We start from the raw sequence: 26,029 nt of genomic DNA, 5'->3' as shown, positions 1-26,029 counted from the left end.
GTCTCTCTTCTTGGATTTTGTGACGAAGATGGTGAGAATGATAATTTTTGTGACACCGGAAGTCTTGACAAACATTTAATAAATAAAGATCTAACCAGGATCCAAGGACTCTAGATCTGTCTAGATGTTGCCCGTGGGTTGAGGTACCTTCATGATGATGTTGGATCTCAACATAGAATTATATAAATTCTATACCGTGATGTTAAAAGCTCAAACATTCTTTTGGACGAGAACTGGAAAGCTAAAGTTTTGAGTTTATCTCACACAAAAATCTGATGTTTAGTCGGCTGTATTCATATATTTGTTACGAAGAATGATAGATATTGTACAATAAAATCATGTGTAATTGTGAAGTTATGATAAAAAAAACAGCAAATTCGTTATTTTCATTGTTCTTTGAATCGTCGCCCGTGCTAGTATTCATTTCATTGCTAAATCTTTGAAACATTTCATTGAACTGGCAGACTCAACTTTTATGAATCGAGAATAATAGTGCGATTCAAAAAACCTCTTTGCGTAATTTTGTGTTGAGGGGTGTATGTACTCACCTTAAAATCCGATGATAAAGTTTGATCTGGAGAACCAGATTCTTTCTACATTTGTTCGTGATGTTAAATTAGTTTGTTAATCATTGCATTCTTCACCGACTCCAGTTTTGTTAGGGCTTATTCTTGTCTAACTTAAGTTATAAATTTCATAATCATTTATTTATTTGTTTGCAATTGCATCTCATCATAATGTCAGTTTTGACAAATTAAAAGCAGAAAAATCAATCAGTAAATGTTAAAATTAGATATGTGTTAAAAATATACAGAGAACTCATAGCTTGAAGTTGCAAGATGCAACTTTGGCTTGGCCTTTAATGTTTTGCATATATATATATATATAACGCAAATTATTCATATACAAAAAAAAATTAAAAAATATATGCATAAAATACAACAAGATGGGATGGGATGGGATGGGATGAAGTTGTATGCACATCTTTTATTTTGCAACCAATTTGCGTGCGCGGTTATTAGCGCCTTTGACTCGTGAATTTAGCTCGTCAACGTCCTCTGAAAGATTATCAAGAGCTTTGTTTTGCCTGTTTTTTCATCAAAAAAGTGTACTCAGTTAGATATAATTAAGTAACTTTTGACATAAATAATTAGTGTCTCATATGATTATAGAAGTTATATATAATGTCAATAACAATCTAGTTAGAAATTACATATTTGGCAACTTTCAACCCGTTGGGGACCCATTACAGTCGCTATCTAGAGGTGTAAGCGAGCTTAGCCAAGTCCAATCTCGAGCTCGGCTTGTTTAACGAATGAGAGCTCAATCTCGAGTCATTTTTAGCTTTATTTCTAAAGCTCGAGCTCGATTCGTATAGTTTAACTTAAATGAGCTCGGTTCGTTTAACTTATGAGAGCTCGATCTCAAGTCGTTTCGAGCTTTACTCCTACAGATCGAGCTCGGATCGTTTAACTTACTATCTCAAGCTTGAGCTCAGCTCATCAGTAGTTTTTCACGCACGAGCTTGGCTCGGGCTCAGCTCGCTTATCATTTATTAACTAGTTTATATACATTTTAAATTATTGTGTATAAATAATAGGCTCGTTTAGGTTCGCAAGCCAGCTCAAGCTTGATAAAAAAAAAAGCTCGAGCATGGGATCATTTATTAAACAAGCTTATTTTTAAGCTCGAGCTCTAGCTCGTTTAAGCTTGAGTAATTTCGAGTTTTAGTTAATCGATCTAAAACAGATCACAAGCGGTTTGGCCCATTTACATCTCTAACCTATATTTTGATTTGACCCATTTACAACATTTAAAATGAAACATAACCCAAATCAACTTAAAAGTAAACTGATAAAACGGTCCATCTCTACTTTAACGATTAAAAGTAAAACTAACCTATCGAGTTCAGATCCCATGTCGTTAGCCATTCCCTTAAGATCACCCAAAACATCGCTTAAGTCATCGAGTGCATCGTCTTGCTTTTGCTTCTCCAACTGATATTATTAAAACCACAAAAAAAAATTTCTTTTAAATTATAAGTTCATCGCGTATAATAAAAGGTACAAGATCATGGTTTCGAAAACTCCATACCTCTACTTTCTCCATGGCCGTCTTTGGTTCACCATGAGCCGCTTTATTGGCCTTTTCCCCCTTCTTATCTTCATCCAACCCCAACTTCTTTCTGTCCTCCTTACTTGCTTTCCCTCCTTTCCCATCGTCTGGTAATATCGGTGGGTCCCACAACACGTTAACAATAGTAACACGAAACATGTTTTCTCCAAATAACAAAAATGATTTTGCTAACTAATTAGCGTGTCAAGTACGACTTATAAAATCATATTTTACTGGGTACGTCAAAAGAAATGGAATGCAAACCTCTTGCCTCTGGCCCTTTGATTTCTTTGCCCTTTGTTGGCTTCCAAGTCATAGAGAACATGCCTCCAAGGCTCCCCAATATCTTTTCACCCTGTTATCAACATTTATTTAAGAAACTATTATTCCATTATGTTCCAAAACTTACTTCACATGTCTAAACAAGAAACAACTAGATGGTTTTTTTTAATTAATGATGATAAAGTTATACAAAAATAACAAAATTCATACGCACATTGTTTTGTAAACATGAAAATCTATTAGGAAAACTCACGGGTCCTACAAATACCCTACTAACTAGTGGGACCACGCAAGGTAAGATAGGTTTCCTTCAAGGCATTTAGACAAGAAACCAGTGGAAATTGGATTTGAACGGGAATAAGGTGTTTTCCACTGCGTCACTCCTTGAATATTTTGCATGATACTTCACCGTTTTGGTTAAGCATACCAAACCGATGAACTAGTTGTGCCGGTCCGGGTGGTCAGACCGGATTTACAAACATTTTTTTTCATTCAAAATCTCATTCTATGAATCTCAATGCTCCAACTTTATTTTCTTAAGTCTTAATATATTATTAAAACTCTGAGTTCACACTGAAACATAGAGTATTTTTCATATTTTGTTCTGTATTATATACACACACACGCACACAGAGCTTAGTTTTTATATTATTTATGATGTCAACCAGTTCTTAATTTGGGTCTGACTAGTGAATCAATAAGGCGATCCCTTTAGTGTCTGGTCCGGTCATGGGTCCTATGAAAGATCGCAATAATAAATACTCAAAAACTCACCCTGCTCAACTCTTTTTCCATTTCAGCAGTCTTCTCATGGGTCCTATGAATCTGATCACCTTGAGCATGCAAAGTATCTAAAGTCTTATTAGCATCCTCTCTAATATCCTCTGCTATTTTCAAACAATTTTCGACGCTTTTTGTAGTTTCTTCGGCCTGATCCACAGCATAGTCCTCCAATTCCTGGTTAGACATGTTATCCAACTCAGCTTTACTTTTTTTCTTAAGTTGTGAATTTTTTGCTTTTCCAAAAAAGTCGTTGTCATCGTCGTCGTCATCAAAATGGTCTTTTGAGTCTACCATGGCAGGCGGTTCGGAAGCAGTCCTTCTTCCAGGCGCTTTTTTCTTTTCTGTCTCGGCTTCTGTTGGAGGAGCGGGTGTAGCGGCTCTTCTAAACCCGAACATGTTTGCTAGTTAGTTATATTACTATGTATCCTAAGACTAGATTCTTCAGGAGTGTTACCTGAAATTTTGCAACACAAATGTCTCAAGCTAGAGTTATGTTGATCTTGTACTTGAAATTACTCGGTTTTGCAACACAAATAACTCTAAAGTGATACGGAGCTGATACTAGAGTTAGCAGGACCAGTCATATAAAAGCATGTTGAATAGAAGAAGGCTCAAGTTAAAACATGCATAACTTTTGCCCTGGTTGGGGTTACATGGCCCACAAGATATGCACGAAAATGTCGAAACCTTGATTTTAAAAAGCGTGCTGTGATCCGATGCATTTTGATTATAAAAGTTGATGTGTGAAGCAAGCTCGTCGAGTATGCTAGGCGTTCGTTATTAAAAAGATACTGAAAGTTATTTATAGATAAAAATATTAACATGTTAACTTTTAAACACTAAACCTAATCAATAGTTTAATTTGTTCAAATACTTAAAACTCATTGCTCAAGCGATGGTTATATTTGTTCAATCAGATTTTGAAAAACTCAAATCCATTAAAATCGGCAGTCCAACTTGTTCAATTACTGGTCAACTACATAAGGCACCGCATCATGGAATCAATCACATCACGCGATGTGATCCCATCACCACATAATGCGATGCGTGCATTATGCGCTCCTCGCTCTCATGTGTTTATTTAGTTCGAATTTTTTTAAAATTCAAATTAATCCTTTCTATTAAATTAAAACTCAAATTTAATAAACAAAATAATAATCAAAATCACCTGAATCTGAAATTACAAGCACTAAACAGAATCAAGTAACGATAATCCTCCGTTTGAATCGATTTATTTTCCAAGGGAGAGAAAACAATGAACGAGTCTTCTCTCCAATGAGTAAATGATCAGAAAAATGTGTGGGAGATTAGATTTTAAATTTGGAGGTTTTAATTTAATTTAATTGAGAGGCATTGCGAGAATTCATGTAGGCTTCAACTAATTTCTTTCTTCCTGCCATTTTTAGAAAGCTCGACCGTTGGTCTTCATTTTGCATAGAAAATTATATTGTTTTTCAAACTTTTTTTTTTTACTCTTTATAGCCAGTTGGGGTAAAAAATTAAAAATCCATTCAACGTATAAAATCTTTAACTTATGTTTAAGGGTTTTACTTGTATAGGTTGACATCGCAATTGAAATCAGACCGAATGATTCTTTTATATATGGATGAATCATCGCAACGTTTTAGTTGACAGTTAAAGCTGATTACGATTAAGGTTTGGTAGCAACAACTGTGTTTCTTCCTAAGCACATTACCGCTGCATCTTTGTTGCTACCGAATACTAGTTGGCTAGTTGCAAATGCTAGACATAGTTGGTATCGACCTTCAATTGCTATTGACTTCCAACTAGATTTTAAAAAATTGTTTTCTATACAACTTTACACGGTCCAATGTTTTTCCAATGAAGGCAAAATCGAAGACCCTAGCAAGGGTGTTTCCCCTTGATAGAACCCATAAGCGGCCAACCCCTTGAGCTCGTCAAGAGTTGCCCTAGACCCTGGCCAGAGAGGTGATGCCCCTTCGAACCCCTATGGTCTAGGGATGTTGTCCTTACAGTCATAGAGGATTAGAGGTTCCTTAGCACCAAAGTCATATAAAACAAGCTCATGCATAAATGAAAATGGTTGGAACAACTGGATTAATCTTAGCATTTTACAATTCTAAATATTCGAATATTTAGGGTGCCCCTGCTATTCATTTGAACACATAAAAATAATATGCACATAAGTTCAACATATCACATGTTCTTAATCATGACACTATATTTTACTCGCTTTGTGTTCGTATCCTTCAATGGGAACTTATAAAGCCAAGTCCAGGCTTTATTTGAAGCAGCCAAACTTCATAATTCATACTTTTATAGGTAACTATTTTTTTTCTTGCACCTGCCATTTAATTTTTTAAAATGACTATTAAGAAATATGTCCGGTCACAAACATTGGGATGTTGTAACAAATGTGTTCCAATATTTAAGTGTCAAGCTTTTCAAATTTTATTAATCATCAACACCGCAAATATACATCACTTAGATTGTCCTTTTAGATCTTTGGCGTTCTTCCCGTCTCAATGAACGATCTTCATTCCATCCTTTCTTAATTCCATTTTCTCTAATAATTACATAAATCAAATTCAAACATACTCTTGTAAACTACATTCAAAATTAAAAAACAAAATGCCAACCATGTCCTCCAAACAATTACATTCAAAAGAAAAATGAAGGGACATGCGGGTCACACCAAAATTACAACCTAGTTTAATTGTTTAAACAACCAAACGAAGCATTTAAACAAGCCAAACACAATGATCTAAGGCTATGATATAATTCACACAACCAATCATTCCTAAGCTAGCAAAAGCAGACATAAATTATATGTTACGACACACCATGTGAAATTCAATATGTTTTAAAACTCATTTAACTTATCCTATTTAGTTTAGGCCCATATAAACAAATAAACCAATTTATCATTTTACCCAAAATGGTCTTAATTTTAAAATCTTATAGAAAACACAAAGATATATATTGGGTCTATATTTTAAGAGCCATTTTTATTGTATATAAGTTATTGAATTTATATTATAAGTGCTCGTTTTTTCTACTCGCTCAACGGCTCAAGCCCCTCACCAAATTCTCATGACAATCTTGGGATGGGTTTTGGTATGTCTGGTCTCCTGCATTATTATAAAACCTTGTCTTGCACCATCTTCTATACACGTCGAGTACTTGCTAACTATCCATCGGGTAAGGGTTTACGGGTATCGGGTATATTCTTTTTGGTGAAAGTTGGACATGGAATAAGTGTCGCCAAGTGAAGTTGGATTGGGTGGTTGGGGGTGGGGTACATGTTTCTAAACATGCGAATATTAACGAATGGCAAGGTTTTCTTCATATGTAAATATCTTCTTTGGTTCTACCCCACTCTTGTATCCTCTCCACTTTCCATGCCCCCCCCCCCCCCAAGCCAATACCCTTTCTAAGAAAACTAGAATTAATGTACAAGATATTATAGTGTCAAATCATTTATGAAAAATAATTTAATTTGCTCATGTTACCTTCCAAGTATTAAGGCATTCAAATAATGGGAGGTGCACACACTACATATGTTAAATAAAAAAATTAATTTTAAAATCAATAATAACACAACATATATTAGAATAACACTTAGTTTTAAACATATCATGTCGTGTCATATATGTACACTTAATCTACTTGATTAAACTACTCTAGAGAGAACTTATTGATTTAGGTTTTGGTACCAAGCTTAAGGTTACACCAAATTTATTTTATATAAAAGTCAGTAAATTAAGAACAAGATGGGTCCGTAGATTTCGAAGGCCTTGTGCATATAGAGTATATATGTATGATTTTTAGCCCCTTGAATGATAAAGAAAATATGTTTTCTATGCTTGTAAACTGTTAAATTTCTATATTACTTTTATAATGTAGACTAGGGTAAACGAGCCAATGTGCGGTTGGCCACCCTACGCACCCTTAAGGTCAACCTACACTAAGAACCGAGTCTCTAAATTTGCATAACCAATCTAAAACACAAGTCTAAAATTCAAGTTACCCTCATACTCCTATCTTCGTTAGTGATCACGTCTTTCTGACAACCATCAAACTTCATGATTTAACGATAAATCATTAACAAACTCAAGTTTTAAAATAAACAGAACAACTAACGCAGGCTATTATTCTTTTCAGCCATCTAAGAGATAAAGATCCGGTTCACTCACTCGAACATTAGCTTGGTTATGTGATTAATAATTTTAAAAGAATATTATACACACACACATTATCAATAAACTTGCTATTTCTCATCAAACTACGATTACAATAAAGTGGCAGGCAAACAGGCAACAAGTTGCGCCGCAACCCCTCTTTTGAATAGCAAAACCAATCCCACTAAAAACGAAGCTTTGGAACTTAGGAGCCGAAAAAGTACCATGTACGACACGCTTAACTCTGCTCAGAAAATTCACAGCCTCCGGGGCCAGAAACCCAAATGTATTAAAAGCAAAAGGGAGAAATACATATTGATTCTCAAAACATGCTTTCTCGTGTTTGACAACTTTGCCCGATTCAGCATTCAATGTAGCCTGACCTACAACTAACCCAGGGTCCCTAAGCCCGACAAGAGAAGACACTCCTGTAAGGTCCACACAAGCATGTTTCCCCCTACCCACCAAACAAATACAGAAATTAATGAATATGTTCATTTCATTATACAACTAAAAAGTTAAAAAACACAATGATTAAGGACCAAAATGCAAAGACAAATTGGAGGGCCAGGCGGGGAAAAAAAACAAAATAACCGAAACAAAATATCAAAATATCTCCGTTAACTAACGGCGATTTAACAGAAAGACGACAATTTAACTAACCATTCATTTCATATCTTTCACTCTCTTCAGTGATCACGATTGCTCAGTAGTTTTAGAGAGAGAAAGTGTCTAGAGAGAGAGAGTGCATCAAAAACAATAATGGCGGCTTCGTCATTCTCCGTTGCTAATTACATTTCGAAATCGAGGGTTTCGGATTTCAATTTCAGCAATGAACGTTCGAAGAATTTGTTGTTGTTGAAGTTTAAAGTGAGCAGGAAGATAGAGTCTAGAAGAAGAAGAAGGAGTGTTTCGGTTACGAATGTTGCGAGTAGAAAGCAACGGATACAGGAATTGACGGAGGTTGAAGAAGGTATAATTACTAATTGTTTTGTTGATTATATGTTAGTTAGTTTTGACGATACTAATGAGCGGCTCATTAAAAACTTGAATAGAGCCGAGCTTAAACGAGCTCAAGCTCGAGCTCTAGCTTCACATTTTATATAATTTGTTTATATATATTTTATATAATAACTATTATTATTATTATTATTATTATTATTATGCATAAGCATATGAAACTAATGATTCAAGAATATATACTATATTATATATAATAAATATTATAATAAATATATATGTAAATAATTATAAAAATATATAACAGATAATCAAATAATTAACAAATAATATGTTGTTAATCCACACTCACTTTGCTTAATCTTCCAACATAATAAACGAGCAGAGCTTTAGCTCGAGCTTAACAAACTACTCACTAGCAAAGCTCGAGCTCTAAACAAGCGGAAATCAAGCTTTAGAAATACAATTCTAAATGAGCTGAACTCGAGCCCTCTTAAACTAAAACGAGCTTAGACTCGGCTCGTTTACACCCCTACCTTCGAGTAGTACTGTCAGTGTCAATGAAACAGTTTTTTTTTCTCATGTATTTTAATTTGTTTATTTTTTATATTCTTTTATTTTGGGCCTAATGGCTACAGGATTGATTTCGGAAATGAAATGTACTACTACTCTTCTAAATGTAGTGACCAAAACATTAAGTCTGATCAAAATAAGAGACATATTAACTTAACTGGATGCTTAAAATGGGTCAAAAATAACTAATATATTGAATCTAACTCAAATAAAAAGAGACTTAAATGATCATTATATAGCATATTGGTGACACTGGTGGTGATTTTGGTCCATAACTTTTCTTAGTTTTGTTATTGTTGAGGGGAACTTGTGGCATTTGAATATTATTCAAGACTTGTGTATGCGCAAATTTAATAGATGATTAAAGCACTTGACATAAGTTTCAACATTGTTATCCAATATTCTATAATCAATATGAGGTTAAACCTTGAAAACTAAGTTTGATATCAACCGCAGTGGCGAAGCTTGGGCAAAATCATAGGGGTGGCCAAAAGTATTCAGGGATGACCGGACACAATACCTACAAAAATTTTGGACGAAATCGCAAAAAATTACGCTATTATGCGAAAAAACGGGGGTGGCAGGGGAAACCCCAGGCACCAAGCAAGCTGCGCCCCTGATCAACCGTCCATTTCTATAACATAACTAGTAATTTGCTCATGTTTAGTGAGGAATTAATGAATTATAATGAGCCATTCAACTTTCACTTCTCTAACAAGTGATCACATTATGATGTTACAGACACTAAATCTTCTTTTATTTTTCGTGCAGAAACAACAGATAGTTTAGAAAATGGCATCCTTGTACCTGATTCTGAGTCGGTTATATCAAGCATCAAATACCATGCAGAGTTCACACCATTATTCTCTCCAGAAAAGTTTGAGCTTCCAAAGGCATTTTATGCAACTGCTGAAAGTGTTCGTGATACGCTCATCACTAATTGGAACACCACTTATAATTATCATGAAAAGATGAATGTGAAACAGGCATATTACTTGTCAATGGAGTTTCTTCAGGTTTGTGTACTCTTCTACTGTGTTATTATTCAACTTCATAGTTGGTAAGTATGTTCTGTTAATGCTATTTTCTGCTGATTGTTATAGGGTAGAGCTTTGCTAAATGCCATTGGTAATTTAGAGTTATCAGGGGCTTATGCTGAGGCTTTAAAGAAGCTAGGACATGATCTGGAAGATGTTGCTAGACAGGTGAGTCATTAGAGTTTATGCTCAATTTGCATAAAACTTTTATAGGAAATCAAATAAGTGAATCTAAGCAGGAATAACAGAGAAAGTCGATATATTATTGAATGCTCAAACAATTACATTAAGCCCTCTATTGTTAGGTGAATCTAAATATTGCATGCCAAGCCAAATTTTGAAAAACTAAAATTGACTAGTGATTTACTAAGTAAACTCATAAATTACTCAAATAAAGTATTTCACGCATTTTTACATAAAAAAGGAAATACATTAAAATTTGGGAAAACAGCTTAAGATGGTGGAATTCGGGTCCAACAGTTGAGACAAACCATTTATGGCTGTTTGCCACATGATCCGGCCAGTTGAGACGTTTCCATACATTTTACTTATGTGTTACGGTCATTAAAAGTACAAGGACCTAAACTGTAGTTGTTGAATACAATAAGGTCTTTGTGATCACAAACTAATTGTAACATTATGGGCCCTGAAACTCCAGTCGTAGCCCAAGTTATGCCCGTTTTAAGTCGGGACGTTTCTAGCCCGTTTGCCTTTGTACATCTGTCCAAATATGAGTCTGTCTGCTCTTGGATCATCTCCGTATCACTTAATCACTAACCATTGAATTAACTTAGGATAATTGGAAATTTGAATGTATTTAAATTATTTGACTTTATTCATTAGCATTTTAATAACATAGTAGTTGACAGGAGCCTGATGCAGCACTTGGAAATGGTGGTTTGGGCCGACTTGCCTCCTGCTTTTTGGACTCATTGGCAACACTAAACTACCCTGCATGGGGTTACGGGCTTCGTTACAAGTACGGCCTTTTTAAACAACTCCTCACAAAGGATGGTCAAGAAGAAGTCGCAGAAAGTTGGCTAGAGGTTTTTTAACTTTTATATATTTATCTTCATTTTATTTAATGAATAATGTAAAAGAGACTGGAACAATTATAAATCTGAAAGCTGTTGTTGCAATATACTAGAAATAAACTCTGGACAAACCTATAACGGGCCTGTGGGCTAAAGACAACTGAACCCTATTAATGACTAGCAAATAGCTATATTTAACAGATAAAATATATTTGCAGATGGGTAATCCATGGGAAATACCAAGAAAGGATGTTTCTTACCCTATAAAATTTTATGGTGAAGTTGTAACGGGCCCGGATGGAGGTAAGAAATGGGTTGGTGGAGAAGATATATTGGCAGTTGCCTATGATGTTCCTATACCTGGATACAAGACAAAAACAACTATCAATCTAAGACTATGGTCAACGATGGTTGGACCAGAACGTTTTGATTTAAAAGCTTTTAATTCTGGTGATCATGCCAAAGCATATGAAGCTCTAAAAAGAGCAGAGAAGGTTTGTTTTGTTTTTGCTGGCTGTGCACTTGTGGTTCATTTCATATTTTATGGTTGATACCATAAAAAACACTAATTTTTTTATATACTAGAGCCTCTCAACTTGTAAAAATTACATGAAAAGGTCCACTAAACTAACTTTTGTATATCGAGTCCCTAAACTTGTCTAAAATACGCGTACCTGTGAAAGTTTTTTTAAATAATGACTTTGTTAACTTTTAAATTGGTCAAAGGATAAGGTGACATAACATCCAACATTTCCTCAAAGTACTTGTTAACTTTAAAATTGATCAAATTATAACATCTTAATTTGACCAATTTAAGAGTTACAAGTCATTATGAAAAAATAAGTTTCCAAAGTGCTTACGTTTTAGACTAGTTTAGGGACTTTAATATACAAAATTTAATTTAGTGAATTATTAATGAATTTTTTACAAGTTAACGGGACTTTTTTTGTGAAAAACAAGAAAATATGTTGGTTTTTATGATATATTAACTCTATTTTATAATCTAAAGGGAAATCACCAAAATAGCATTTTAGATAATTGACAAAATAGCCTTTACTTTTCAAAATTAGCAATCAACAAGGGAGTGACATGTGTCTTTTTTGGTGCAACATAGTGGAATTGTCAAACAATCTGTGAGTAAATAAAAAGTCAACGTTGACTTTGTCAAAGTCAGATGATATTTGAGTAAATAAAAGAGTCAATGTCAAACTCAATGGTCAAAAAGGTTACGTTGGTAAATTTCCCTAATTTAAAACAGTCACTGAGATGTTTGTTTTGACCAGATTTGCTACATTTTATACCCTGGAGATGAATCACATGAAGGAAAGACTCTTAGATTGAAGCAACAATACACATTATGTTCTGCTTCACTTCAAGACATAATTTCACGGTTTGAAAGGCGATCCGGAGGTGCACCAAACTGGGATGAATTTCCTGAAAAAGTTGCAGTGCAGATGAACGACACACACCCGACACTTTGCATACCAGAGTTGTTGAGAATATTGATTGATGTTAAGGGTTTGAGCTGGAAACAAGCATGGGGAATCACTCAAAGGTGTGTTGGCATTTTGTTAGATTCTCATTTGCTTAATGTGAAACTGTTGTATCTATAATATGTCGAATGTGTGACAGAACGGTGGCATACACGAATCACACGGTTCTACCCGAGGCTTTGGAGAAGTGGAGTTTGAATCTTCTGCAGGAACTACTTCCGCGGCATATTGAGATCATTAAAATGATTGACAATGAGGTAGTTTCTAACCGTTTCTATAGCTAAAGACCTAAAGTTAGCTATTGCTTTACTCATTTCTGATAGTGAATAAAGTGATGATGTGATACAAAGTAACCAACTTTCAAAAGCTTTGATTAAAGGTTGTTTGAAATGGCTACTTGATTAAAGTAATGATCTGATAGTTGACTTTTAGTCATGTTGACTTTTGTTCTTGGCATAATAGTAACCAAGTTTCCCACGTGTCCTACTATAGTCACTGACAGCCTTTGTTCCTCTAAAGTCACTCAGTTTTCATTAGGCGTTCCAATCTTGCATAATCTTTTATAAATGTTAATTTTTATTAAAATTGAGGCAAATGAAACATGTTTGAATATTTTGTCTGGTATTTTATGCAGCTGATTGATGCCATCATTAATGAATATGGTATTGAGGACCTTGAGTTGCTAAAAGAAAAACTGAACCAAATGAGAGTTTTGGACAATGTTGAACTACCTGCCTCCATCTTAGAACTACTTGTTCCACCAGTTAAAATTCCCACCGTTGATTCAGTTAAAGAAGAAGAAAAATCAAAGGAAGTAACTGAACCAACAAGTGAAGATGAGGAGCTTGAGGTGGAGGTAGTTAAAGGTGCTGATGTCAGTAAAAAGGTGTCGTTTGACCCGGATCCAAAACTGCCAAAGATGGTCCGGATGGCTAATCTTTGTGTTGTTGGTGGACATGCTGTTAATGGTGTTGCAGAAATTCACAGTGAAATTGTGAAAAATGAAGTTTTTAATGACTTTTATCAGGTAAAATCTTCATTACTAAATAAAAATTTACCACTCACATTGTTTTGAATGTTCTAACAGAATAACTACCATTTTTGTTTTGCAGTTGTGGCCCGAGAAGTTTCAGAACAAGACAAACGGGGTCACTCCTAGACGGTGGATCAGTTTTTGTAATCCAGAATTAAGTAAGATTATAACCAAGTGGACAGGAACAGAAGACTGGGTGCTAAACACTGAAAAGATAGATGAACTTAGAAAGGCGAGTTCATATATTATATTATCCGTATTTTTTTTTACCAAAAAGCATTTTGAAATCAAGAAATTAAATATTTTTGCAGTTTGCTGATAATGAAGAACTCCAAGCTGAATGGCGGAAAGCCAAAAGGATCAACAAAGAGAAAATTGTGTCATTCCTGAAAGAAAAAACTGGTTATGTTGTCAGCCCTGATGCAATGTTTGATGTGCAGGTTATTTATTAATTTTATTTATTCTCTAAAATATTTAGAAAAATAATTTAACTTTTGGTCTGATCATGAAATGGTAAATTTGACTTGTTGTTATGCAGGTGAAGCGAATTCACGAATATAAAAGACAGTTATTGAACATTTTGGGAATTGTTTACCGGTACAAAAAGATGAAGGAAATGAAGTCTAAAGAAAGAAAAAATAAATTCGTTCCTCGAGTATGTATATTTGGTGGGAAAGCGTTTGCTACTTACGTCCAAGCTAAGAGGATTGTTAAGTTCATAACTGATGTTGGTGCTACTGTTAACAATGATCCTGATATTGGTGATCTTCTGAAGGTACATTTTGACTAACATTGACTTTGACTTTTCTTCTATATGACGTTGACTTTGACTTTTCTTTTGTTTAGGTTGTTTTTGTTCCAGATTACAATGTTACAGTAGCAGAAGTTCTGATTCCTGGAAGTGATCTGTCCCAACACATCAGGTATGCTGTTTAAAAAATTTACCATGCATTTTATTTTGTTTATTTATTTATTTATTTATTTTCACTTTGAATTCTCAGCACTGCTGGTATGGAGGCAAGTGGGACCAGCAACATGAAGTTTGCAATGAATGGATGCATTCAAATTGGAACACTAGATGGTGCCAATGTTGAAATAAGACAAGAAGTTGGAGAAGAAAATTTTTTTCTTTTTGGTGCGGAAGCCCATGAAATAGCTGGGCTTCGGAAGGAGAGATCTGAGGGCAAGGTGAGCCTGTTTACGGTCTGAGCCCAATGGGCCGGCCCAAAACACATATTGTCCAAACTTTATTAAACAGTTGTATCATGTTTTAGTGAGCCATCAAAACTTAAATGACTGCAGTTTGTTCCTGATCTGCGGTTTGAGGAGGTCAAGAAGTATGTTAGAAGTGGCGTTTTTGGCCCATATAATTATGATGAACTCATGGGTTCGTTAGAAGGTAATGAAGGTTACGGTCGGGCTGATTATTTTCTTGTCGGGAAAGATTTTCCGTCTTATATAGAGTGTCAAGAGAAAGTCGATAAGGCGTATAGAGATCAAAAGGTATGTGATTAATCCTATCAATATTTTTTATAATTACAAAATAAAATGTAGAATGAGTTAGGATGCTAAATTGGTTATGTTCGTGGTTTAGCGGGTCAAATCTGACACGAATCTAAACCTGAATATTCACAGGTTTATATGAACACGACCCATTAAAAAAGTCGATCTTTTTTCTTTTTGTTACATATTAATATTATAAATTTACAAATTAATAAAAATAAAGATGACATAAAACAATTACATTAAATTATGGAAGTTGATAAAAAAAAATAAACGATTTAAGCGGGCTGCGGGTCAACCCACGAACCTAAACCGTTTAACTATATGTGTTCGTGGGTTACTAAAACAGACCCGAACCCATTTAGACAAAACCCAGCCTGTGAATTATGTGTCATGTTTTTATATTGTGTCATAAATTCACTCCCCGATGGAAAGTCGATAACAACATTCTCTTAACTTCTAAATGTGACAGAAATGGACTAAGATGTCAATTTTGAACACTGCTGGTTCATACAAGTTCAGTAGTGACCGCACCATACACCAATATGCCCGCGACATTTGGACAATTGAACCCCTTGTATTACCTAATTAGAGGGGAAATCAAGTTCAGTACTTGTAAGTTAAATGCTAGTCCTGGGTTTTATTTAATAATCTTCTAGATTAATAAACTTTGCTTGAGAAATCATATTTTAGAAGAGAGTTTATGTTTGTGTAATCATAAATAAGTTTATTTTAATAATGTTCTTCTGGATTCATTTTAATTATTTATGTCACATTTGTAAAAGCGTGTTTTTAAATATTTTTAGATAATAAATCAAGGGGAAGGTTCTTGTGTATTTAGTATTAACATGAGAACGTAGGAAATAATACCAATTTATAAAAAAATGAGAACGTAAGACACAATATCAACTACAATACCAATCTACATAAACAATTATTTGTAATAACAAAGAAAAAAACATAAAAATTACAACAAAATCAAAATCAAGAACAAAATGATAACGGCAAATACCAACATATACTTATATAAACAAAAGAAAAAATCTAATAATAACAACAAGATATAAATAAGCAAATACTTATAACGTCTCATAATCGAAAATTAGCAAATACGAACAAAAAATAACAGAAAACACTTATAAAAATAAACCTAATAATAACAGCAAATTGGTTCTCACTATTTTTATGTTAAGGATAAAATATATTTGATCATGTTTCAATAAATCAAAATTATAATATATTTTTGTATATTTCAAGATTAGATTTAACTTCTTGTAGACATTTATGCGAATCCTACATGTAAGTTGATTTAAAATACACATAAAAATTACAACGATATGGCATAACATTCTTTATTTATACTTGCAACAAAATGACAAATAGTTTAAAGTTAATAATTAATCAAATAATAATATTAGAAAATTCGTGTAACTATTGTTGGCCAAACATATTATGAGTTTTCGTTACAACCTTTTCTAATATGTTCTCTATATATGATGTTTGTAGTTTCTATGAACTACAAACAATAGGGAACGGCTCCACTCGTCATCAAGACAATCGTGACTACTTTATGAATAAAAAAAACAAATGAAATATCATCAAAGAAAATCTAGATGAAAAGTTTTAAAATAAACAAAAGAATATATTTTTATTAGTTTTGGTATTAACAATTTTCTTTAAAAAAAAAGTATTGCAAAAATACAGACAAAGTAGAAAAGCACAACAAAAAAAGGTATGGTGGGTGATAAAAAAGATCAAAGGTGCATTCAAGTTTTTTTTGTACAAATTCTTTTAAAGTAATCATTTTGTTTGTAAACTGTGTGTTATTTCCATTTGCTAACCCCTCATTTACAAACCTCTCTTGTAATCCAAGAAAAGCTAAAGTTGAAAAGTCAAGGTCCAAGGACCCTCTTTGTGGACCTTTTTTTGCATCACAATTTGTACTCTATACGTTAGTACCATATGCAAACAACCAATTAAAAAGAATACCTTTTTGTTAGGGTGGTTTAACACTTCAACTTTAACAAGATCCCTCTACAAAAACACTTTTGTATGATAATATTTTTCCAAGAATATTAACCAATAAAATTGTAATTTATGTATTCTTAAGTTAAGAATTATCGAATTTAGCTTTATACATCGATAATGTTCTAGGAACTATACTATGAATTAAACCGTTAGAACGAGTTGAACGATTAAAGCCTTTCGATGCTAACTTTTCCAAGTAAGAAAAGGTTACCCAAGCATAACTATCTTTGAACTAACATCTTTTTGAAAATAGATAAATAAATAAATAAATAAATAAAAGAAATACAAACCCTCCAAAAAATAATATCATTCTTTGTGGACATCTTGGAAGGAGGGGTGGGGGGGTGGGGTGGTGGGGGGAGTTTGGAGGGGCTCTAAAGCTACAAACACCGCCGAGGGGCAGCTTAGGGGGGAGCGGTATGGGTTTGGGGCAGTATGGTGAAGACGGACAGCAAGAGAAAAAATGGTAATGCCATGTGTTTTTTACTCTTTGCCTCTCACAAACACATACTTGCATCTCTCTCCATATATATAGCACGGTTAAGGGGCCTTAAACCAAAGCATGACGTTATGGAGAGAGCTTTTAAAGCTCCATTTCCTACGTGACGTTGGCTTAAAGAGGCGACGAAACCCCTCCATAAAAAATAGTCTAATTGACCAAAAACTAGAAACCTTGAAAAAAAAAATCAAGATTTCACTAGGGGCCATTTTAGCAAATTCTGTAGGCCCCATTTGGTTGCTATGTTCCGAAACATCTTCAAGAAAGTCCTTCCTTTGGCTGCCTACCACACACACACAAAACCAACACACACTGTACATCTAAAACATGGAATCATAGTGTACTTTCAAAAAGTAAATCCCATTATTCATTGCACTTACCACTAAAACATATGCCACCAAAGTCCAAATTGAACAAGTAAACCATAGCAACAGTAAACAAACAGCAGAACATCTAAAGTGCTTGCATTCAACTTCTACTTTCTTGAAATTTAGGCATAAATTCAAGATTTTGATGATTGGGGATAAGCAAACCATATCAATAGTAAAAAACTTTCTTGAAAACTAGGCATAAATTCAAGAATTCACAAAATCTTGAAAATTTCACTTAAATGTTCTTGATGAATTTGAGCAAATGTTCAAAGTTAAAAACAGTCTAAATAGTAAGATGAAAGATAGAACTCTCACCTCTCTTTATCTAAAACGAGCCCGACTTTTATCATTCATAAAGTTTTAATCCTCTTCTGGAGCAGGAAGATTAAGATCAATCATATCTTTATACGTTGCAACCGCTTCAAGCCTATCTTCAGAACCATCGATGAAATGAGACCGTTTGTGACCTCCTAATGCTTGCCCTGATTCAAACATCCTATAGCAAATCGGGCATTCATGCCGTTTATTCTTTTTCGGTCTAATTTTCTTCTTAAGTTTAGCCTTTTGTTTAAAAGCATTGTTCTTTTTATGACATGGTTTATGTCCACCAAGCCCTTGAAATGAACTGAAAGTTTTGTTGCAATTCAGACATTCATACTTGTTTTTCTTACAAGAACCATCATCATCATCGTCTCGAATGCGTTTCTTTAACGAATTATCATACCCGAATTCCCTAAACAAATTCCTTCTAATTTCTTGCTTTTCCTCATAACTCAAGTCTTTGTAGTTAAAACCCTTGATTCCATCCTTACAATTCCCGGAATTCGATTCCAAAACCGAATTAACACCAACCCAATTCGAAGAATCCTTAGACAACATCATCAAACACATTGCTACTTGTTCTAGTTCATACTCATCAATTTCAGAAACAGATGAAGATCCAAAATTGTACCTTCTTGATTTGGATCTTGTAACAAAAACCGGATCTTGATGCTCGATTTCTTCGGTACCTGAATCACTATCCACATTCAGCTTATCTTCATGATCAAGATTCTCACTTGTCCATGAATGATCATAATCCTTCAATCTCCTATCTTTATCAGAATGGAAAGCCATATGACCACATAAAGCTTTCAAAGATTGAAACTTTTTGCCACATTGGTTACAAATTCTCTCATTTGGGAAAGTTAAAGTTGAAGATGAAGATGCCCTCCAACTCTTTTTAGGGTTCTCTCTCAACCCATAAAGATTTGAACTTGAATTCTTCCCATTATCATATAACTCAGTTGAATTAGCAGCAGTAGCAGTGATTACATGAGACCTCATGTGCCCACCTAATGATTTCCCACTTGGAAACCTTTTATCACACAACTTGCACACAAATCTCAGTTCAACATCAAGATCTTCATCCATCTTGAAATCCTGACTACAAAATCCAATTTTGAGAAACACCCAATTGAGATAATCAAGAAACTGATGAACCCACTAAAGAAAACATCAGTTCATCAACATCTTCATCTTTCTTGAAATTCTTGATATAAAATCCAATTCTGAGAAATACCCAATTGAGAAAATCAAGAAACTGATAAACCCACTACAGAAAACATCAGTTTCTTGAATCTTGACTACAAAATCCAATTTTGAGAAATACACAATTGAGAAAAATCAAGAAACTAATGAACCCACTAAAGAAAACATCAGTTCAATTGAGAAAAATCAAGAAACTAATGAACCCACTAAAGAAAACATCAGTTTCTTGAAATCTTGACTACAAAATCCAATTTTGACAAATACCCAAATGAAAAAATCAAGAAACTAATGAACCCACTAAAGAAAAGATAAGTTTAAACTTACTACATTTGCTGAATTTTGAACCAACATATTTAGGGCTAAAATCCCCAAACTGAAGTGGGTCAAAATTAAGTTGAAGGGTTTGCTAAAAAAGGTAAAATTTTGGAGTAATTAAGAGATGGGAAATTGAAAACAGACTAATGACGACTGTTTCATATGCCTGTTTGGTTGTTTTGTTTCGCTCTCTATAATATATGAGTTGTAGTTGGGAGAGGATTTCATGCATGGAAGCAAAGTATTAATAAGAGAGAGATGGCACGTGTAATCAAGAGAGAGAAGATTGTTGATTTCATCTGACGGTCAGTATTCTATTAGGATCGAATTTGGAGGCTAGAAAGTTTTAGTGAGAGAGAGTGAGAGTATACTCCCGGTGGGATAAACTATCGATTGATCGGATCAATAGGGATTGATTATATTTAACGAGTGTTTTATCTGGCGAAGGCATGTTGATAAAAACCCGGTGGTGATAAACCCTAACGTTGTCAATTACGGGCGTTGAGACGGTAAATCGACACAATGTCATCGGTTTCGGTTACTTGAATTCAACACGAATTCGGACATTATCGGTTACGCTTGTTACGGTATCGATACCATTGGTAAAGCTTGAACGTTAAAGCCCAAAAACTAAATTCGTCAAATTAACGTATAAAAAATTAAATTATTCAACGTATTTAGTCGGTAAACCCATGCAGTGATAAAAGCCAAATGTTGTCGGTCCCGGACATTGAGACGGTAACTCGACACGAGTTCGGACGTCGTTTTCGGTTACTTTCGTTACGGTTCCGTACCTAAAATACCGGGGGGGGGGGGGTATATAAAAATTTGAGATGGACCAATGGGGTGGTGTCGGTTGGTAAGCGGGTGTTGATATAGCTCAAGTGTTGTCGGTCACGAATGTTGAGGTTGTGAGTCTATGCGTATTCAATTGGTTTACGTTATGTTCGTTACCGTACCAGAATAAAACAAAAAAAAAACCATAATGCAAGAAAAGAATTGGTGTCGCCAAGTGGCCCAATAGGCACTTAGCAATAGGCACTTAGCGGCACCAAACTTGTTATATGTTATATAATAATCATATTGAAATTTATGTGTAATTTTTTAAATATACACATATACATAAAAAATTTATATATATTGACCAAATAGCAATTAATTGACGACTAGTTGGTGAGATACCGACTAACAATTAATTAGAGATTAAATTACGACTAAGCTGAATTTTTACAACCGCGAGAGCGAGCATAGAAATGGAGGATTTCTTGAGTAAAGTATAGTTTGTTAAAAATAACTTTTATAAGTTATAAAATTTAATATCATACATTAAAATAATTGAAAGAATGCAATATACACTAGAATGTTATATTAGCTCGCAGTTGGCTTAAAATTTTTTTGAATAAAGTTTGCTTGAAATTAGATTTAACTCGAGTTAAGTTGTTTCGTTAAATTTTTTTAGCTGGTGATTTCGTTTGTCGACCACTAAATTAAGTAGGGTTAGAAACAAGTGTTGAGAAATTAAAGAAGATAGATTATTCCATCTATACAAGGGTGGAACCAATAGGGTCAAGAGAGACACCCGGGCAAACTTTACGATGACCCGGCTATAAGGTTATAACCATACATCTCGATGATGTAGATGTGTATTTATAATATTTTTTTTTCGCCTTTTAAACAATCAACCTCACGGGAATACTTGAAATCAATCAACTCATTGGCTTGCTTTATTGGAGTGTGTCATATGATCTACTACAACTTTTCCCTTGTATTTCGAGGGTTGTTTTACATTATTCGTTTTCAATATTTATATATGTATATTTGGATTATAATTTTATTTATTGTAAGAAAGTTAATAATTAATATAATTGAGGTTTGATGATGAAATAGTTTCACAAATAAATGATATGTTATAATCCGGTTTAAAAGCTATCTGGGTTTGGTGATACCCATTACCCAATTATTTTCTTTATTATAAAATTGTTTCTTAATTATAAATAATATCTTTTTTTAAATAAAATAGGATATTAATTTTTAGTATAACCCTATTTTATATGATTTTCATATCAAATATTTGATGTGATTAATTTTTAATATAATGAGATGTTATAACCCATTTAAGAGCTATATGGGTTTGGTGAGACCTTTACCCGTGAATTCGAGTCAAATGCGTGAGAAGCCTTCATTTACAAATAAAGCAATCTGATGGCTTGAGAGAATTGTTGTTTTACATTTTTCGTTTTTACTTTTTGGATTTTTATTTTCTTTATTATAAGAAAGTTAATAATATACTTAGGGTTTGATGATTAAAGGGTTTCATAAAAAAATGATATGTTATAACCCCTATAAAAGCTATCTGTATTTGGTGACCCATGACCCGTTTATGTTTTTTACTATAAAATTATTTATTAATTATAACTAATATCTTTTTCTTTTTAAATTGGATATTAAATTTTAGCATATCCCTATTTTATAGAAATTTTCCATCAAATAATTGGTAAGATTAATTTTTAATTTAATGAGATGTTACCCGTTTAAAAGCTATCTGGTTTTGGTAAGACCCATACCCATGAATTTGGGTTAAATCAATGAGAGGTCTCTATTTAAAAATCAAGCAATCTGGTAGCTTCCATAAAAGAGGGGAGCAACCACATCGCGACGTGTAGGATTTTAGGGTTTTCGTTTATATAGATTATAGATTTTCATCGGTTATTTATTGAACTCTAAAATATATGTTTGTTGATTCATTTTGTAATTACAAATATTAAATAATAGACATAGTGTAACTTTTTTATTCAAACGTATTACCAAAAAAATAAATAAATTATGTTTATTGATTCATTTTGTAATTACAAATATTAAATAATAGACATAGTGTAACTTTTTTATTCAAACGTTTTACCAAAAAAATAAATAAATGTGATTTATATCCTTAGGCTGTTTGTTATGGGCGCTTTGAGGGGGGGAGAAGGGTGCCGAATGAGAAGGAACACCGCCGGGAGGGCGTTGTGGAGGCGGGCGCGGAGGGGGAGGGGGCGGCCATCAGACGACCGACGCCTTCTCTCGCTCTCATCCACACACATACATATATATTTATATATATAATGGGGCGCCCAAGGGGGCTTTAACCATAGCGGGACATTATGGAGAAGGGCTATGAAGCCCCCCAATGCCCACGTGGCACTGGCGTGGTACTGTGGAGGGGCTTCGATGCCCCTTACCATAACATATAGCCTTATGAGAAATAAAATTATTTCTATTTTTAGACAAGTGACAACCCTGCAAAACTGGGGGTCCTTTTTTCCTTTAAACAGCAGGCTTATTGATGACAAGGTAATGTAGCCTGGGCCAAAAAATAGTGTATGGGTTAAAACTAGTATTGACATGAGGTATGCCAAACAAATAGATATATTGGAGTAATTTTTTATTTTTTTAACACCTAATTTTTTCCCATCTTTTACCTCGTGTCTCAAGTGACTAGAACCCGCAACTATTTGGTTGTAAAGTATAGTAAAAGACAAGAAAATCATATAATTCACACGTTTTTGGTTACTTATAAATGTTATTCACGTACCTTTGTTAGTTTTATTAATATCGGATAGAAAAAAAGGGAACCATAAGATGAAAAGGAAATATATTTTGATGTATAAAACTAAAGATTTTATTTTCACCAATATAGAATTATAAGTTTATTTCATACGGGCTGTGTCATCGGAGTTATATTTTTTATCGGAACAACGACTACATACATGACACTCTACAGACTACAATCCACGTATTGCTCATTTTGTGAGACTTGAACACACACCAAATCTTGGTATGAATAAACACCACAAGCCACTAGGCCATCGACTTTCATTTGCATGACAAATCTATGTAGGTCTTAATTTCGTAGATGTGATGAAATAGCAAACTTCATAGTGGTACCTAAATTTGTGCCATGTGACTTCATCAACTTGGAATATTGTTATGTGTAATGTTCCTTTTTGTCTTGTGCTATCTTTAGTTTTTGTTCTAATAGCTTTCATATTTGAAGCACCTAGCTCTACTCTAATTTGTAGCTCATCTTGAATTGATTTGATTAAAAGTGTAAGCACTTGATTCCATTTGATTAGCATCCCAAAGAGAAAATGTACAATAAAATTGTATAGGTATATTGGTTTTTATTAATCCTAACTACCTTCTTTTGGTCGCTGTCAGTCCCAACTAATGAATTGGCTGTTGACGGTCTCAACTTTAAACGTATTTGTTCCCAACGATCTGCGACTAACAGAATCCTAACGCCGTTAGTTGCAGGTCTCCGGAAAAACGTTTTTGGTCGGAAAACTCACATTTTTTCTCGGAAAACTCACCATTTTGTCTCAAACATCTTTATAACTTTGTATCGAACCTTTAGAAACTTTTTTTCTAATAAAAGCCCCAATTATTAAGGTTGTCAAAACCCTAGAACCATCATCGGAATCGGTTGGTGGTGCCCAGGCGGTGGGTTGGTGGTTAGTCAATTGGTAGTGGTGTTTTTTGAAAAAAAAATGTGACTTTTCCGACAAAAACATTTTTCCGACGGTCTACAACTAACAGTGTTAGGATTCCTATAGTTGCAGACCGTTGGGAACAAATAGGTTAAAAGTTGGGACCGTCAGCGACCAATTCATTAGTCAGGACGACCAAAAAAAGATAATTAAGATTAATAAAACCAATATACCAATTATATACTCTAAAGTTGAAAGTGTAAGCACCAGGTACTCTTAAGATGGTGACACATATTTTCCTACCTATGTGTGGGTTTTCTCTTTTATACGCGTAAAATAACTAGCTTTAGACGCGTATGCTACACGTGATGATCCAAATAACAAAATTGTAAATCTAGATGATTCAAATAACAAAATTGTAAATCTAGATGCTCATAAGAAAACAAATATCGTCTATAACAATGAAAATCATAAAAACAATTTCACAGATTCATTTTATATCTTTTTGAAAATACAATTGTTATGCCACTTTATCTTTCTCTAAAAGGAATGTTATATATATATTTAAAGTAGAAAATCCGAGTCACATTTGGTATATCTAAAAGGAGATTCAGACAAATCATGAAACTTTTTATAATAAATTAAACGAATAAATAAAAACAATTAGTTATGTATAGTTAAGTTTTTTTACATAACAAATAAATGGGTGAACTACATTTCTCGCCCATGTGGTTTATCAAAATCTATGGTTTTAATTCAACAGTTTTAAATTTGTAATTTCCATCCTTATGGTTTCATTGCACTTGTAATTAAACATAAATTCACTAACCCCGTTAAATCTGGTTATTAAACCTATCAGCGTGTCCATCACGTGAGGGGCAGTTTTGTCATATTTTTCTCAAAATACACCCCAGTCCCTCACGTTAGGAGGCTTACGAATTAGGACTGAGGTTTATTTGGAGAGAAAAATGACAAAATTGTCCCTCGCGTGAAGGACACGCTGATGGATTTAACGACAAGACTTAACGGAATTAGTGTATTCGGGGGTAATTGCAAGTGAATTAAAACCATATGGGCGAAAATTACAAATTTGAAACTACCGGACTAAAACCGTATATTTGAACAAAACATAGAGACGAAAACTGCAGTTTACTCTAAATAAATTAAAGACTTTATTAACCAACAAGAAACGAACTAGCCCAAACATTTCTAACTTGTTTCAACCAAACCATTATGACTTCAAATGGTCATTTACTACGATTATTATGGACCACAATATCATAATTTTCCATTAATAGTTGGTCATAGAAAATAATGATGAAACAATGGTTAGTTAGTAAACCAGTACGTGTTTAATAAGTAATGACTCTTTTGAGGTGGTTTAACGGAAGAACTAGAAATATTTTAAATTATTCATATCACACTAATAAATTTTACTTTCAAGTTTTAACACTATATTTTCATAATATTTTATCATTTAAAAAAATACTATTAAGATTAAAATTACTTAAATAACAAAATTTTTCATATAACAGAAGTCATGTTATTCTATAAAACCAGCTTTTAAATTCTTTGATACACTTTATAAAAAACTAGTTTAAGGCCCGTGTATTATATGGGTAATTGTTGAAAAAATTTAAACTCTAACCATTAAGTGAAATACAATTAATAAAATGATCATATATTGTTAATACAATTACAATATACATTAAAATTACAAAAATTACATAATTAAGATTACAGAAATATGTTATAAATAAGTAAAACCTTTCTTGTACACTACATTTGTGATTGTATTGATCGGTTATATATTGTTTATCAAAAATCAAAATATTTAGTTCATT

At 33.6% G+C, this 26,029-nt stretch overlaps 3 protein-coding genes across 3 annotated transcripts; 1 reads left to right on the top strand and 2 right to left on the bottom strand.

The window, feature by feature from the left end:
* Window positions 1-987: 987 nt before the first annotated feature.
* Window positions 988-3,576, bottom strand: LOC143627692 (putative SNAP25 homologous protein SNAP30). The gene is made up of 5 exons (XM_077097463.1): window positions 3,172-3,576; window positions 2,380-2,470; window positions 2,095-2,222; window positions 1,900-1,997; window positions 988-1,087 (listed from the first exon to the last, which is right to left on the bottom strand). The coding sequence occupies exons 1-5, from the start codon at window positions 3,574-3,576 to the stop codon at window positions 988-990; spliced, it is 822 nt and encodes a 273-aa protein (XP_076953578.1).
* Window positions 3,577-8,101: 4,525 nt separating this feature from the next.
* On the top strand, window positions 8,102-15,756 carry LOC143627698 (alpha-1,4 glucan phosphorylase L-2 isozyme, chloroplastic/amyloplastic-like). Its single transcript, XM_077097467.1, has 15 exons — window positions 8,102-8,316; window positions 9,648-9,892; window positions 9,980-10,081; window positions 10,783-10,959; window positions 11,166-11,441; window positions 12,231-12,502; window positions 12,580-12,697; window positions 13,075-13,467; window positions 13,553-13,705; window positions 13,785-13,913; window positions 14,012-14,248; window positions 14,320-14,396; window positions 14,475-14,661; window positions 14,776-14,976; window positions 15,449-15,756. The coding sequence occupies exons 1-15, from the start codon at window positions 8,106-8,108 to the stop codon at window positions 15,566-15,568; spliced, it is 2,898 nt and encodes a 965-aa protein (XP_076953582.1). The 5' UTR covers window positions 8,102-8,105; the 3' UTR covers window positions 15,569-15,756.
* A 2,478-nt stretch (window positions 15,757-18,234) lies between these two features.
* Window positions 18,235-19,449, bottom strand: LOC143627691 (zinc finger protein ZAT1-like). Its single transcript, XM_077097462.1, has one exon. It carries the CDS (start codon window positions 19,285-19,287, stop codon window positions 18,235-18,237), a length of 1,053 nt encoding a protein of 350 aa, XP_076953577.1. The 5' UTR covers window positions 19,288-19,449.
* Window positions 19,450-26,029: the final 6,580 nt, after the last annotated feature.

Source organism: Bidens hawaiensis, unplaced genomic scaffold, assembly GCF_021521415.1.
Source record: "Bidens hawaiensis isolate Kalapana, Puna unplaced genomic scaffold, B.hawaiensis_p1.1 tig00004706_1, whole genome shotgun sequence".
Taxonomy (NCBI): domain Eukaryota; kingdom Viridiplantae; phylum Streptophyta; class Magnoliopsida; order Asterales; family Asteraceae; genus Bidens; species Bidens hawaiensis.
This window is presented reverse-complemented; position numbering and strand designations above follow the sequence as displayed.

Excerpts from the sequence above, each read along its gene's own strand:
- LOC143627691 (XM_077097462.1), bottom strand. The coding sequence starts at position 19,287 with ATGGATGAAGATCTTGATGTTGAACTGAGATTTGTGTGCAAGTTGTGT.
- LOC143627692 (XM_077097463.1), bottom strand. The coding sequence starts at position 3,576 with ATGTTCGGGTTTAGAAGAGCCGCTACACCCGCTCCTCCAACAGAAGCC. Across the intron at positions 1,998-2,094 it reads CGGCCATGGAGAAAGTAGAG|TTGGAGAAGCAAAAGCAAGA; the intron begins GTATGGAGTTTT and ends TAATAATATCAG. Across the intron at positions 1,088-1,899 it reads ATGGGATCTGAACTCGATAG|GCAAAACAAAGCTCTTGATA; the intron begins GTTAGTTTTACT and ends ATGAAAAAACAG.
- LOC143627698 (XM_077097467.1), top strand. The coding sequence starts at position 8,106 with ATGGCGGCTTCGTCATTCTCCGTTGCTAATTACATTTCGAAATCGAGG. Across the intron at positions 13,468-13,552 it reads TTTTTAATGACTTTTATCAG|TTGTGGCCCGAGAAGTTTCA; the intron begins GTAAAATCTTCA and ends TTTGTTTTGCAG. Across the intron at positions 14,662-14,775 it reads AGGAGAGATCTGAGGGCAAG|TTTGTTCCTGATCTGCGGTT; the intron begins GTGAGCCTGTTT and ends AAATGACTGCAG.